Source organism: Urocampus carinirostris, chromosome 20 (assembly GCF_059441175.1).
Source record: "Urocampus carinirostris isolate Australia breed hairy pipefish chromosome 20, RoL_Ucar_1.0, whole genome shotgun sequence".
Classification (NCBI taxonomy): Eukaryota; Metazoa; Chordata; class Actinopteri; order Syngnathiformes; family Syngnathidae; genus Urocampus; species Urocampus carinirostris.
The window spans coordinates 25917332-25930282 of NC_142368.1; the positions used below are offsets into that span (position 1 = coordinate 25917332).

Genomic DNA, 12951 nt, shown 5'->3' on the forward strand with positions numbered 1-12951 from the left:
GCATTCTGGTCTTACAACAAACAAAGTAGAAAGTTATTTATAATTTGGCTTCTGCTATTACTCCTTTACTTCATTTGAATGGCAGTAAAGTCAAGAAAACCAGTGGAGAGTGCAGGAAATTTGATTTGCTTGACCAGAAAACATAAAATCCTAAATCATAGATCGTTTTTCTTATCCATCTATCTGGATGAGAAAAACTATAGATAGATAGATAAGAAAATCTATTCATCTATCTATCTATCTATCTATCTATCAGCTAACAGAAGATAATGTGGGATTTTTTTCAGAAAGTTTGTTCGTTATTTATTTGATTTTTTTCCTTACAATTTCTAACTGGACATTCTAGAATGTAAGGGTGGCCAGTAAATTACGGAACAAAAGAGAAAAAGTGTGGATAGTCCACTGAGGTTAATTTATTTAAAAGAAACCTGTAGGTCACATTAATGACATTTAATTTTTTTTGTAAAACTTTCAAATTTGCTTCTAAAACTTTATTTCATGACACTCTTTCCACCCATTATGTCGCACACTAATAGTAATTGAAAAACTAACGACATTGGAATTCAACCACAACTTGAGTTACGATTCCTTTTTCGCTCCGCTTGTGGGCCCAAATGATAACGATGATGATGATGATGATGATGATGATGATGATGATGATGATGATGATGCAGGAAAATCTTATGCAGCAAGTGAAGTAGAGGCCACAACAATGGGAGAGTTTGCAAACAAGACCCTGGCCATGACAGGTGGGATTCAGTGTACATGCGGGTGTCTAGTGTTTGGGCAAGAGATTACAAATATTTGTACAGTCATATTTCTTCTGGGAGCTCAGATTGAGTGATCCGGGGCCTTCACAACAAGCCTCTACCTTTTTTTCACTCGGGATAATCACTCTGAAGTTTCTTAGGGAGTGATGAGGCGAAGTGCTGCCATGGATAAAATTGACACAAAGGCTGCAGTTATGCTTTTGTGTGAATAGGAGTGTGACAACCTCTGCAACGCAACCTTAAAAGGATACCCAAATTCTAACACATACAAAATGTGAGAAAACAGTACATGTTTTTTGCATAATCTCTATGAATATTTTATTGGTAAGAAAATACATTTTGAAGACAGTCTTTCTCGTCTTGACTTCCTGAGCTGTGATGTCATGTGAAGAACACCAGTATCCGAGCAATCCAGTCACCATATTGGTTTACATCTTAAAAATTGATGGAGTTTTTGAGTGTCTTAAAACAAGTTTTGGTAGTTTTTGAAGAGAGTGCCTTGGGGTTATGTCACAGTTGGGAACAGCAATGGCACAACATATGAGCAGCAGCCAAAATGGGGCAAACTGGCAAAAATAAAACAGAGAGCTAACAGGCTAAACAAACTCGGACACAGCAGGATAGCTGGCTGCTAAAAAGGGCTAACTGGGACCGATCGGCGGAAAAACAGGAGGCTGGCCAAGTCACATTTTTTTTTGTAAAGCCCTTAATCACAAGATGTCTCAAAAGACTACGAAGGATTACAATTGCACCATCGCATGGTGTTAAACCAACATGCGGGCAAGGAAAAACTCAAAACCTCAGCATGAGGGAAAAATAAACCTTGAGAAGGGGCCTCACAAGTGGTAATCCCCCTTCCAGGATGACGAGGGTTCAATAGATTTAGCATTGGATAACAGTACATAAACATAGTGAACATCAATGAAAGAGAACAATAGGTAGCATGCCAGCAACAACGCCTCAAGCCTATAAAATTGTCAAAAAAGTCAATAACATCCATGACGCAGCTTCCCATCTCTGCCGGCTGGTCAATGCAGGCGTTGACATGCTTCAGGTCCAGACGCTTGAACGCTGACTCATCTCAAATCGTCCTTCTCCCTCGTATCAAAAGACAGGAAAAGAAAAATACAAGGTGGGCATCAATCATAAGCTAACGAATAGAAGAGGGTCTTAAGTCTAGATTTAAAAACTTCCACTGAGGTTGGAGATCTTATCTCCAGAGGCGGAGCATTCCTGAGCACCGAGGCCCGAATGGAGAACGCTCTCTAGCCTGCAGACTTCTTCTTGGCAATCGGAGTCACAAGAAGAAACCAAATATTAGAGACAAGAGGGCGCAAGTACATGCTAACATTTGTTTGTTAGTAAAAGAACCTTAAGCGGTCACATCTTAAGCCAGACCTGGGCGCTCCGGTCCTGGAGGGCCGTATGTTCTGCATGATTTTTGAGGTTTCTCTGATCCAATACAGGTGATTCCAATCACCAGTATCGTTAACGAGCACTTGCTAGCTTGCTAACGAGGTTATAATTTGTATCACCTGAGTTAAAGAAGAGCAAACTTCAAAATCTGGCAGGAAGTATGGCCCTCCAGGACCGGAGTGCCCAGGTCTGTCTTAAGCGGACTGGGAGCCAATGCAAGTTGGCCAATACAGGAATAATATACTCAAACTTTTTTGTCAAAAGTCTAACTGCCACATTATGATCCAGCTGCAAACTTTTGATGCTAGACATCGGGAGACCAGAGAGCAATACATGACAGTAAATCACGCCGAGTAGTAATATACGCATGAATTATAACCTCTGCATCTGGTTGAGAAATTATCGCAATATTACGGAGGTGGAAAAAAGCTATTCTAGTAATATTTTTCACATATAACTGAAGCGACAGATTAGGATTAAATATAACACCTGGATTTTTGACCGAGTCACTATAGGTAATATTACATTTGTCTAAGTTCAGGGCAGTGTTTGTGAAAAAATCATGACAATGAGCTGGACCAACAATCAACATTTCAGTTTTTTTCTGGGTTAAGGCTGACCAAAAAGCATACAGTAAGCAGCCAGGATAACTCGGAGCCTACAATGAAAAACGATGACGGCAACAAACCTGAACCAATGCTTAGATATACCAAATGATCATAGCAGGCCAGCCAGATGTTAAAAAGGGATAACTCGGACCGATCGGCAGAAAAACGGGAGGCTGTCCGACCAAAAACATTCAGTGTGCAGCATAGCTACCCGGGAAGCTGCAAAAAAAACAGCCACGGCCACAAACATGAACACATCCAGCGAAATAAAATGGACATAGCAGGATAGCCAAAAAGCCTATTGTTAACGGGGTTAACCTGGATTAGACAAAACCGGAAGCCTTCATGAGTCCGGACGCTAACGGGGAATTGGACAATATTGTACCAATGCAAGACACGCGGTGAAAAACACAAAGGAAAAGTAGCAATCGCCTACCTAAAAGGAGGTTTAGGCAAAAAAGGAACGCAACTCGGTAAAAACAGTCAGTACAAAGTAAGCAAAGTTCCAATTTCCCAAAGCAGAAATTAGCGCTGTGCAATCGCTGGTGACTACAATAGAGCAATTATGATTAATTTTGTCGATTCAACCCCGTTCCAAAATTCCGGACTATAAGCCGCTACTTTTTTCCCAAACGTTCAACCCTGCGGCTTATTCAGTGATGCAGCCAATTTATGTAATTTTTCTAACAGCCGCCAGCGGCGCTCGAGTACAAAAGGTAAGATTTAGACCGATGGAATATATGCGCTGAGGAAGACTGCAACTTCTTAGCTTGTGCACAAATTAAATTAGCGTAGAAATATCCTCACCATGCAAATTGCAACAAGAAAGGCACATGACGCAGCTTTCAAGCTAAATGCAATCGAGCAGTCCGATAAAGAAGGAAACAGAGCTACTGCAAGTAAACTTTACTTTGCGAGCGTGTTGCAAACGTGTTTTTTAAATAAGGGAGCGTGGGACGACATCCATATGACATAGTCTCTTTCCCATACTGGGGAAGACAACTTTGATGATGTGAGTTATAAGGAGGAAGATGTGGACGGTTTACCGTGGTTACTACAAGTACGGACCATTTTTTTACAGAGCCGTTTACTGTGTTGCGAGCGTGTTGCTAGTAGCGTTTTGCTACCCTTCACAAGCACGGTTTGGAATGAAAGTTATAATATTATTATTAAAGCTTTGAAAACTCTCTCGGTGTACCGAATAATATTAAAAATATTTGTAACCATGTATAATATGCATTTGCAACTGTATATTTTTGTAATGTATTTATTTTAGAGACTTATTCTGATATGTTTTCCACGGGCGAATCAAAAAGAAGGGGCGAAAACAACGGGGGCTGACGGGAAGTGGAGTAAGGGTGAGACGTGTTTGTGGACGCAGCGGACAATAGTGGATATATATTTTTTCCACCCTTACCTTTGGAAATATACATTTTTTTCCCTTGGATTCTTTTCAACGGCAGGCCTGCATCAAGCCTTAAGTACAGGTATCATTTTCCGTTCATTTTGCCGGCTGTGGTTTTTGGACTGTGTACTTTATATTCAGTTACAATCGCGGGACTCAAAGTCGGGTCTGGGTTAAATTTGTGATTGTGTTACATGTTTTAATGTAGGCGCATGCGGCTTATATACAGGTGCGCCTTGTGTAAGTACAAAAGTGGTTATCCTCTTAAAATGTGGTGGGTGCGGCTTATAATCAGGTGCGCTCTATAGTCCGAAATTTACGGTAGTAGGTTAAATGAATTGCCAACTTGTCATTTCGGTTTCATCATGTGTCCTAGAGGATCTTTCCTGCATCTTTTGTTTTGGAATTTCATGTTGATGGGTGATGCCTGTGTCCATGCTGAATAATTTTTCGCTCCACTTGGCAAGTTCCATATGAGTTGCACACTTTTCCCCATTCTTGTCTGCAATTGTTCAGCGGTAGATCTTTTTAATGTCACTGATCCTCATAGTTTGACTCACTGCGTTTTATTTTTCTGACCTTTTAGATTCCCACTAGCCTTAACTTTCACATCCCAGGGAGGGAAGGACGTTGGTGGGTGGTTTCTATTGCTTGGAGAACAGAATGCTTTAATAAAGCCTTGTCTAATCAGTGCTTTTTTGCAGGGGGGCCAACCTATAGCGTACGCCAGTAGGGCACTAACCTCTACAGAAAGAGGATATGCACAAATAGAAAAGGAGTGTCTTGCCATTCTATTTGGAGTCGAAAAATTTCACCAATACACCTATGGCAGAAAGGTAGTGGTACAGTCTGACCATAAACCACTCGAAACCATCACACGGAAGCCTCTGCTTAGTGCCCCAAAGAGGCTACAAAGAATGCTATTAAGGCTTCAGAAATATGACGTGGATATAGTGTTTGTTCCAGGCAGGCTGATGCTTGTTGCAGATACGCTGAGCAGGGCATACCTACCAGAATGTGCAGTTGAGGGTTCAGATGAAGCTGAAGTTGAGACAGAAGGAGGTTCCGTACATAGGTCACAGGCTGACATCGGAGGGCTTGAAAATTGACCCGGAGAAGGTACGCGCCGTACAAGAAATGCCTAGACCCACCAACATTAAGGGCAGAATGAATCAGAAGCTTTACTCCCTTTTAATCTGTAAATCATACATTTTAGTAATTTCCTCATGTTTCTTCTGCAAACCAAGAGCCAAGTTATCCGAATCCATTAAAAAAAAAAACTTGAACATGCAGCCGTTAGTGCAGATTACCCTCTGCTGGCTAAGATTGGGAACCGCACCTCAAAATCTAAAAAGACTGAACAATTATCGTATTAGGCCCACAGTAATACGTTCGTAAATTGTAATCACTTCAATAATCATAAGAAACTACGTTTGAACGTCTCTAAAACTGAGGTGATGTTTGAAATTTGGGAAAAATACGACCCAAAAAGGCTTGTAAAGTGTCCTTAGGAGCTGCAATGCACTATTTTTATTGTACTATCTTTACAGCTTAGGCCAGTCCACAAGAACTGAGTTGTAAATATTGTTGCCTATTTATCCTGACAGTCTCTTATTTCCTTTTTCTCTTCAAAGTCTCTATTACGTGTTTACGCCGGAGTTTAATGTCGAATCTTGTTGCATACAGTTTTCAGTACGTTGTTATCAATGACAATAAAGACCATTCAATTAGATGATGGGGAACAATATTCCCTCTAATTTTCCACGGGTCTGAGCGTTCACACAAAGTTGGTGAGCAACGCTTGAAACAACAGTGAGCAACAGCAATCCAAAGTGTGGTTACTAAATAATTATCAAACATGTCCAAAACTTGATATCAACTTACATTTTGCTGAGTTTCCGGCAATGCAAAATTATTTTTCACTTTTGAATGAGTTGACTAATGTATAATTGCAAAAGTTGTATGGCCTACAAACGTCATTTGTTTTTACAACAATTCTTTCACAAGATTTCCATTTATTTTATTTCCTGGTATCTTTTGTCGCATAATACTAACATTTTTTGGGGGGGTATTTATTTGGTTGCACGATACATAAACTGTAACCGATTCACGATGTAAACTGTATTGAATCACATTTTTTAGTGGAAGTACAATGTTGGCAACAAGATTGACTTGGTATAATTGGAAATTATTTGAATGCAACACGAACGTTTTCTTCTTTTTGCCAGTTTTTTCCCCCCGTTTTATTTTAATTCCTTTAAAAAAATCTCATTGTGTTTATTTTTTCCTGGCTGTTACTTTTTTTCTTTTGGTTCTCTATTTACTTTTTTTCCTTTCTTTCTTTCTTGTCTTTTTTCCTGGCTTTTTTTCTGGATTTTTCTTTCATTTTTCTCTTCCTTTTGTTTCTTTTTTTCCCTCAGCTTTTCACTACTTTTTCATTTTGGTATTTTTTCTTTTTTGTTATATTTTAGATTAGTTCGATTTTCTTGTGCGCTGAGAATGTGCGGGCAGTGCGCGATTGCACACGCGGGGAGCATAGAGGGAACATTGATGGGGAACCAAGAAATGCAAAAGTTTGTAACTTTTTGTGAATGTATTATTTTTCGGCTGGGGATTTCCTCTAATTTTGCAATTCCCCAAATATTGAAATAAAATAAATGTTCTGACAATTAGACCAAAAAAGTCTAAAACAAGAAAGACAGGTGGAAACATGTGTTGGCCTGGAGAGGGATAGGCGCCACAAGGCTGTACTTGCACGAGACACGCCACAGGAAATGGTGCCCCTACGACCCTGGAGGTTAAAGGATAAACACACCCAGGGCCGGCCTGAGCCTTCATGGGGCAAATATTTGGAGTCGGGGGCCGCATTGGGTCCAAAATCTTTGGCCAATGGGGTGATCTTGGAAAAACATCCAATAATAATAATTGGGAAAAAATATACATGCAGACATTTACATGGTATAGTTATTTTGAGCAAAATTAGTACCAGCAAGTTGGTTTTGAAACGATCACAATTAAAGCAAAATAGTATATAAGGTCCCTATTTTATCCATCTACCTTGGTCATATCCCTCAAGTGGGGTGCCCGACAGCAAGACAAACACATACAATAACAAATAAATTAAAAAAGGGAAAAAATAGCAAAAAACACATACATACATTTTGGACCATGGGCAACCCAAATGCCCAAACACCCAAACAATTTAGGCACCTCTGCAACTAAGTTGGTCAAGCTTTCGTCCCTCCAGATGAAACGGGACACAAGAAAGCGGCCATGTCACTCGAGTCAGGGTGACACAACACACTCTTTTATTCAACAGCAGGGCCCAACAGCTTTCACTGGTTTACCCCTGCCACATCATACAGGTGCCCTGACCATCCCTTAGAACGCGACCAAACATCCCACTATCCTTTTACACCTCTCCACTCATTCCTATTACCAACAAGAGCTCTAGCTTTCACTATATTTAGATCTCTTTCCTGCAGTGCTCTCATAAAAACCATCCATCCACGTCAATCGCGGCCTTCCTCTTTGTCTCCTTCCATTGACTTCTGCTCTGTAGATCCTCCTTAACATTCGCTCCTCATCCATCCTCTCCATGTATCCAAACCAACCGAGTACTCTCTTATCAACACGCTTGCTCAGTTCCACGACTACTCCAGTTCTCTCACAATTTCATTTGTCAATCCATCCAATCATGTCACACCTATTTTAAGCAATTCATATTTAGTTTTCAAGCGTTACAGTAGTTGTACATTTTTTAAAGTACTTTTTTTTAGTGTTTCTGTAGTCAGATTTTTGTCGAAGTTCCCAAGAGTATTTTGTAGTATTACTGTAGATTTATTTTGGTACTATTTCTGCAGTAGTTTCTTTGGCAGTTTTTACATAGTAGTACATTCTTAGTATTTCTGTAATATTTTTGTTGTATTACGATAGTATATTTTTTTCTTGTATTACTGTAGTATTTTTTTATAGTTTTACAGTACTTTGATTATTTCTGTGTATTATTTTTTCATATTTTTTTACTATTTATGTTGTATTTTGCAGTATTTTTAATGAACGTCTGTAGTATTTCTGTCGTAAAGTATTACTGTAGTTCTATTTTTGTAGTATTTTTGTCATATTTCCAGAGTAGAAATTAGTCCTTGGGCAAGACACTGAATCCCTAATGCCCCCAATAAGCAGGTAGGCGCCTTGCATGGCCGACTCCCGATTGGTGTGTGAGTGTGTGTGTGTGAATGGGTAAGTGTGAAGCACATTGTAAAGCACTTTGGGAGGTCTTCATTGACTTCATTGGGGCGGCAGTAGCTCAGGAGGTAGAGCGATCGTTTTAGGATTAAGGGATCCCATTCTGCTCCCGACCTTTTTAATTGCATCATCGACCATCTGATGTTCAGGGTTAGTGAGCGCATCCCCGGAGTGTCTTTCGGCAACTACCACCTGACTGACCTGGAGTATGCTGACGACACCATCATGCTCAGCACTTCCTACAGCCAGCTGAAAGACGCTCTGGGCATTTACAGCGAAGAGGCAGCGCGGCTTGGCCTCCAAGTGAGTTGGACGAAAACCAAGTTCATGTATGTTGGTGATGGACCAGATCCACCTCCCATCCAAATTGGTAGCGACATCGTAGAGCCTGTCAAGAGCTTTGTGTATCTGGGGTCCATGGTGACACACAATGGGGACCTAAAACCAGAGATTCTCCGCAGAAGAGCCCTGGCAGCATCTGCTCTGCAGTCTCTCTGGAAACCACTCTGGCGGCACCAGACCATCGAACGCAAGACGAAGCTCCGCATTTACAACCTCGCCGTACTCTCTATCCTGCTTTATGGCTCAGAAACATGGCCCCTGAACGACACCCTGGCCACAAGAATCGACGGTTTTGATAGCAGGGCTCTCAGAACCATCGAGAACATCAGGTGGCCCCAACGAGTCTCCAATAAAGAGCTTAGAGCCCGCACGTGCCAGCCCCGAGCATCTTACTTGGTCGCACAACACCGCACCCGCTGGTTTGGCCATGTCCTTCGTCTACCACCAGACCATCCGACACGAGCCATTCTCCAGTTTGACCCAAAGGCAGCAGGCTGGAGACGACCACGAGGGAAACCCCGCACTCGATGGCTCGACGTCGTTGCGGGCGACCTCCAACAACACGGAGTTGCTGTAGAGGATGCAGAACAGCTGGCACAAGACCGCCAGCATTGGAAAAACCTGGTTCATCTGGTCGGCTCAACGCACAGGGACGGGACCCCCCGACCTTCGCTGGAGCAATAATCAAATCAATCAATCAGTTCGAATCCCGGCTTGTCCGTGTTACATGCCGAAGTGTCCTTGGGTAAGACACTGAACCCCCAATACCCCCAATAAGCAGGTTAGCACCTTACATGGCTGCACAGATCACGGCCGCTATTGGGAAATGTGAAGCACACTGTAAAGCGCTTTGGGAAGTCATTGACTTGAAAAGCGCTATAGAAATGCAGATCATTTCATTACAAAAGCGCTATATAAATGCAGACCATTTACCATTTATTTCTGTTGTAATACTTCTGTAATAGTATTTCTGGAGTAATATTTTTCTGTTTGTGTGTTGTATTATAGTATTATCAAGTGGTATTTTGAAGTATTTCTGCATAAGTATTTTTGATGTATTTCCAAAGCAGTATTTTCGTAATATTTTTATAACTTTTTAAAGAATTCACATAGTATTGTTTTTGTCATGTTTCTTCAGTATTTTTGTAATACCACTGTAGTTGTTTTTGTACTAAGGGTTTTTTAGCAGATTCTGGGGTAATATTTATGTAGTATTTTGTATCATAGTATTTTTGTAGTATTTCTATACTTTATATAATAGTATTATATTAGTATTAATAATACTTTATATAATAATATTTATTTTCCAAATGAAAGCAAAATAACACAAGAGGTCCCTGTTTTAAGCTCTATATTTCTTATTTAGTTTTGTAGTGCTTTTGTAGTATTTCTGTAGATTTTTTTTCGTTGTAGACACACGAACGTGACAATGGGTACAGCAAAGTTAACCGCTCTTTAGGGCTATCTAGTGGTTGCAGGGCCCTAAAGCAGCCGCTTAGTTCGCTCATGGCCTGGGCTGGTGTTATGCCGAGAAATGCATCCCTGGCGAGATTTGCATCCCCTAGCTACTTTTGAGAACTGTTATGCTCTACCATAAAGCTTATTATGCTGAAATAAGCTTTATGGTAGAGTGCATAATAGTTTCAATACGAGCGATTTGAGTACAAAAAGGCAAAATAAACATTTTACCTCCTCAAAAGTGATTTATATACGATGTGCATTACCGTTCGATTACATTCACAACAAATACAAAGAAGAAATGGTTTAAGTTTTATTACATTCCCAACAAATGCAAGACGAAGTGGTTTTCGTTATATGTTCGCCATCACATTCCCGAAAAGTGATATAAAAGTGAGATAAAACGAGGTATAAGTGGTGATGGTAGCTAGGGGATGCAAATCTCGGCAGGGATGCAGTTCTCGGCTCTGAAACGCCCACCCACAAACCATAGTACTGTATAGAGTAGTAAGCTTTTATTGTGACGGAAACTTTTATTCTGAAGCCATAGCATCTCTACCGGAAGTTACGTTTGTTTACAACGATACAGCGTCCGGGTAAGAATAGCAACATCAAAAAACGACCCTTATAAAGACACTTTTGGGATATTTTTTTATCTCTATGCAGTACTGCTAAAAAAAACTTCTGGAGGACTGACGACAAGTTTTGTGTAAGTGTGGTGTTTCTTTTTACCAAAGACGCAATGTGAAACTTGCTGACTCCATACGAGATTCGGCTAACATGCCACACTAATTCATTTCACGTACACAGGTAAGTGACGTCAGTAATTAAGTACCCTTATTGTTATCCATGTTACTCTATTTATTAAAAAAAATTCAACGGATGAATAAACTTGTACATGTAATTTAACCTATTTTGTGTGTGTGTTGGAGTCAGGGTGTTTGCGTGGGAACGTACGTGAGTTATGCACCCGAGTCGCCTCTTGTTGTTTCTCAAGTCGACTTGTTCCAGAACTTCTTTCACCCACAAGAGTCGTGTCTGGTGTGCAAACACAAGAATAAAAATGCAGCAGGTAAGAAACACAAACCATGTTTATGGTTTTCTAATTATATTTTATAGACAGTGTTGGGAAGGTTATTTTGAAATAAGCAAATTAGTTCTAGTTACTCACTACTTCTTCCAAAACGTAACTAAGTTAGAAACTGAATTATTCTATAGTATAATTAACTAATGGCCTGAGAAAGTTACCATTTCCGTAACATTTAAAAGTTGTACGTCAAAGAACTTGAAATATTCTGAGAAGCATTCGTGTCAGTTGAATAGAGAAGAACAAGCAGGTAGCTAGTGTTATAGAACTTTGTCATATTTATTGCACCTCACCTGCAACAGATTTATCCTACACTTGAAGTTCAACAATTATAAACGGTAAACATCCATCCATTCATTATCTGCACCGCTTATCCTCAGTAGGGTCGCGGAGGTGCTGGAGCCCATCCCAGCTATCTTTGGGCAGTGGGCAGGGGACACCCTGAATCGGTTGCCAGCCAGTCGCAGTGCACACAGAGAAAGACTAATCACTCGCTCAGTCACACCTAGGGACAATCTAGACCGGCCAATTAACCTCACATGCATGCTTTTGGAATGTGGGAGGAAATTGGAGTGCCCGGAGGAAACCCACGCAAGCACGGGGAGAACATGCAAACTCCACACAGGAGGTTCGACCTCATGATCTCAGAACTGTGCTGCACACGCACTAACCACTGCGCCGCCGTGCTGCCCTAAACGGAAAACAATATAGTAAAATAACATTCAGCAGTAATCAATATAAGGTGAGTTTGATTAATTAACTCTAACTCTGTCACAACCTGAGACAACTGGTCAAGAAGACATAGCCTACTGTACTTCAAGTTTTATATTTACGACAAAAGGCAACTGTAAAACAATGTAAAGTGGGTTTTACTTGATAGCAGGTGTCGGGAACCAATGGCTCGCGACCGTATGTTGCTCTTTTCATTAATGCATATGGCTCGGAGATAAAATAGAATTTGTGTAATTTCTTAGTGAGTTAATCTATGTTAAGTCAATTGTTGGGTATGCAAAGCCGAGACAATACTCATGCCATCTAAGGGTTCCATCAAGTGTGCTGTATATAATATGACACATTTTTGACTACAGTTTACAGTCAAAGTGTAACACCAACAGACTCTAATGTGGCTATTAATTGCTAAATAATCCTTTATGTGGAAGCTCATTAAACAATATATGTTCATTATTGTGACAATTTGTGATCAAAAGCCAAAGAACAAAATTTAGCCCAAAACAACCGTTTTACCTAGGTTTAGCAAAGCACCTAGAGTAATTTGATAATGTAAGCAGTAGGAATGGGCAGAGCTATACAGTTTGTAGCAAGAAGTATGGACTATAATTGAATGACAAAGATCTGGTTGTAAAATAAGTTCTGCAATATACTACGCCTCATCGCTAAACTGCAAAATCCTGGTACTCCTTTGAATGCTTTTAAATAGGGGTCGACCGATATGGGTTTGTCTGTGCCATTGCCAATTATTAGTATTGAAATGAGGCTGATAGTTGGAGCCGATAGTCATTCGCTGTAAAAGCTCAAAAATTGGCGTACGACATTTTAAATAATGCAAAAAGAAACAAATATTTTTTGTAAATTCAAATGAAACATTATAGCTCTCTG

General features: G+C 40.3%; 1 protein-coding gene across 2 annotated transcripts in view; it reads left to right on the forward strand.

Annotated features, from left to right (window-relative positions):
• Positions 1 to 10805: 10805 nt before the first annotated feature.
• Positions 10806 to 12951, forward strand: part of akap7 (A-kinase anchoring protein 7) — a 78817-nt gene continuing 76671 nt past the window's right edge. The window contains exons 1-3 of one of the 2 annotated variants that reach the window (XM_088324460.1): positions 10806 to 10843; positions 10914 to 11057; positions 11184 to 11319. In XM_088324460.1, coding sequence (XP_088180586.1) covers positions 11212 to 11319 — 108 coding nt within the window. In that variant the 5' untranslated portion in view covers positions 10806 to 10843; positions 10914 to 11057; positions 11184 to 11211. Of the gene's footprint in view, positions 11058 to 11183; positions 11320 to 12951 lie in introns of both variants that reach the window. The other variant, XM_088324461.1, reaches the window with a different exon arrangement.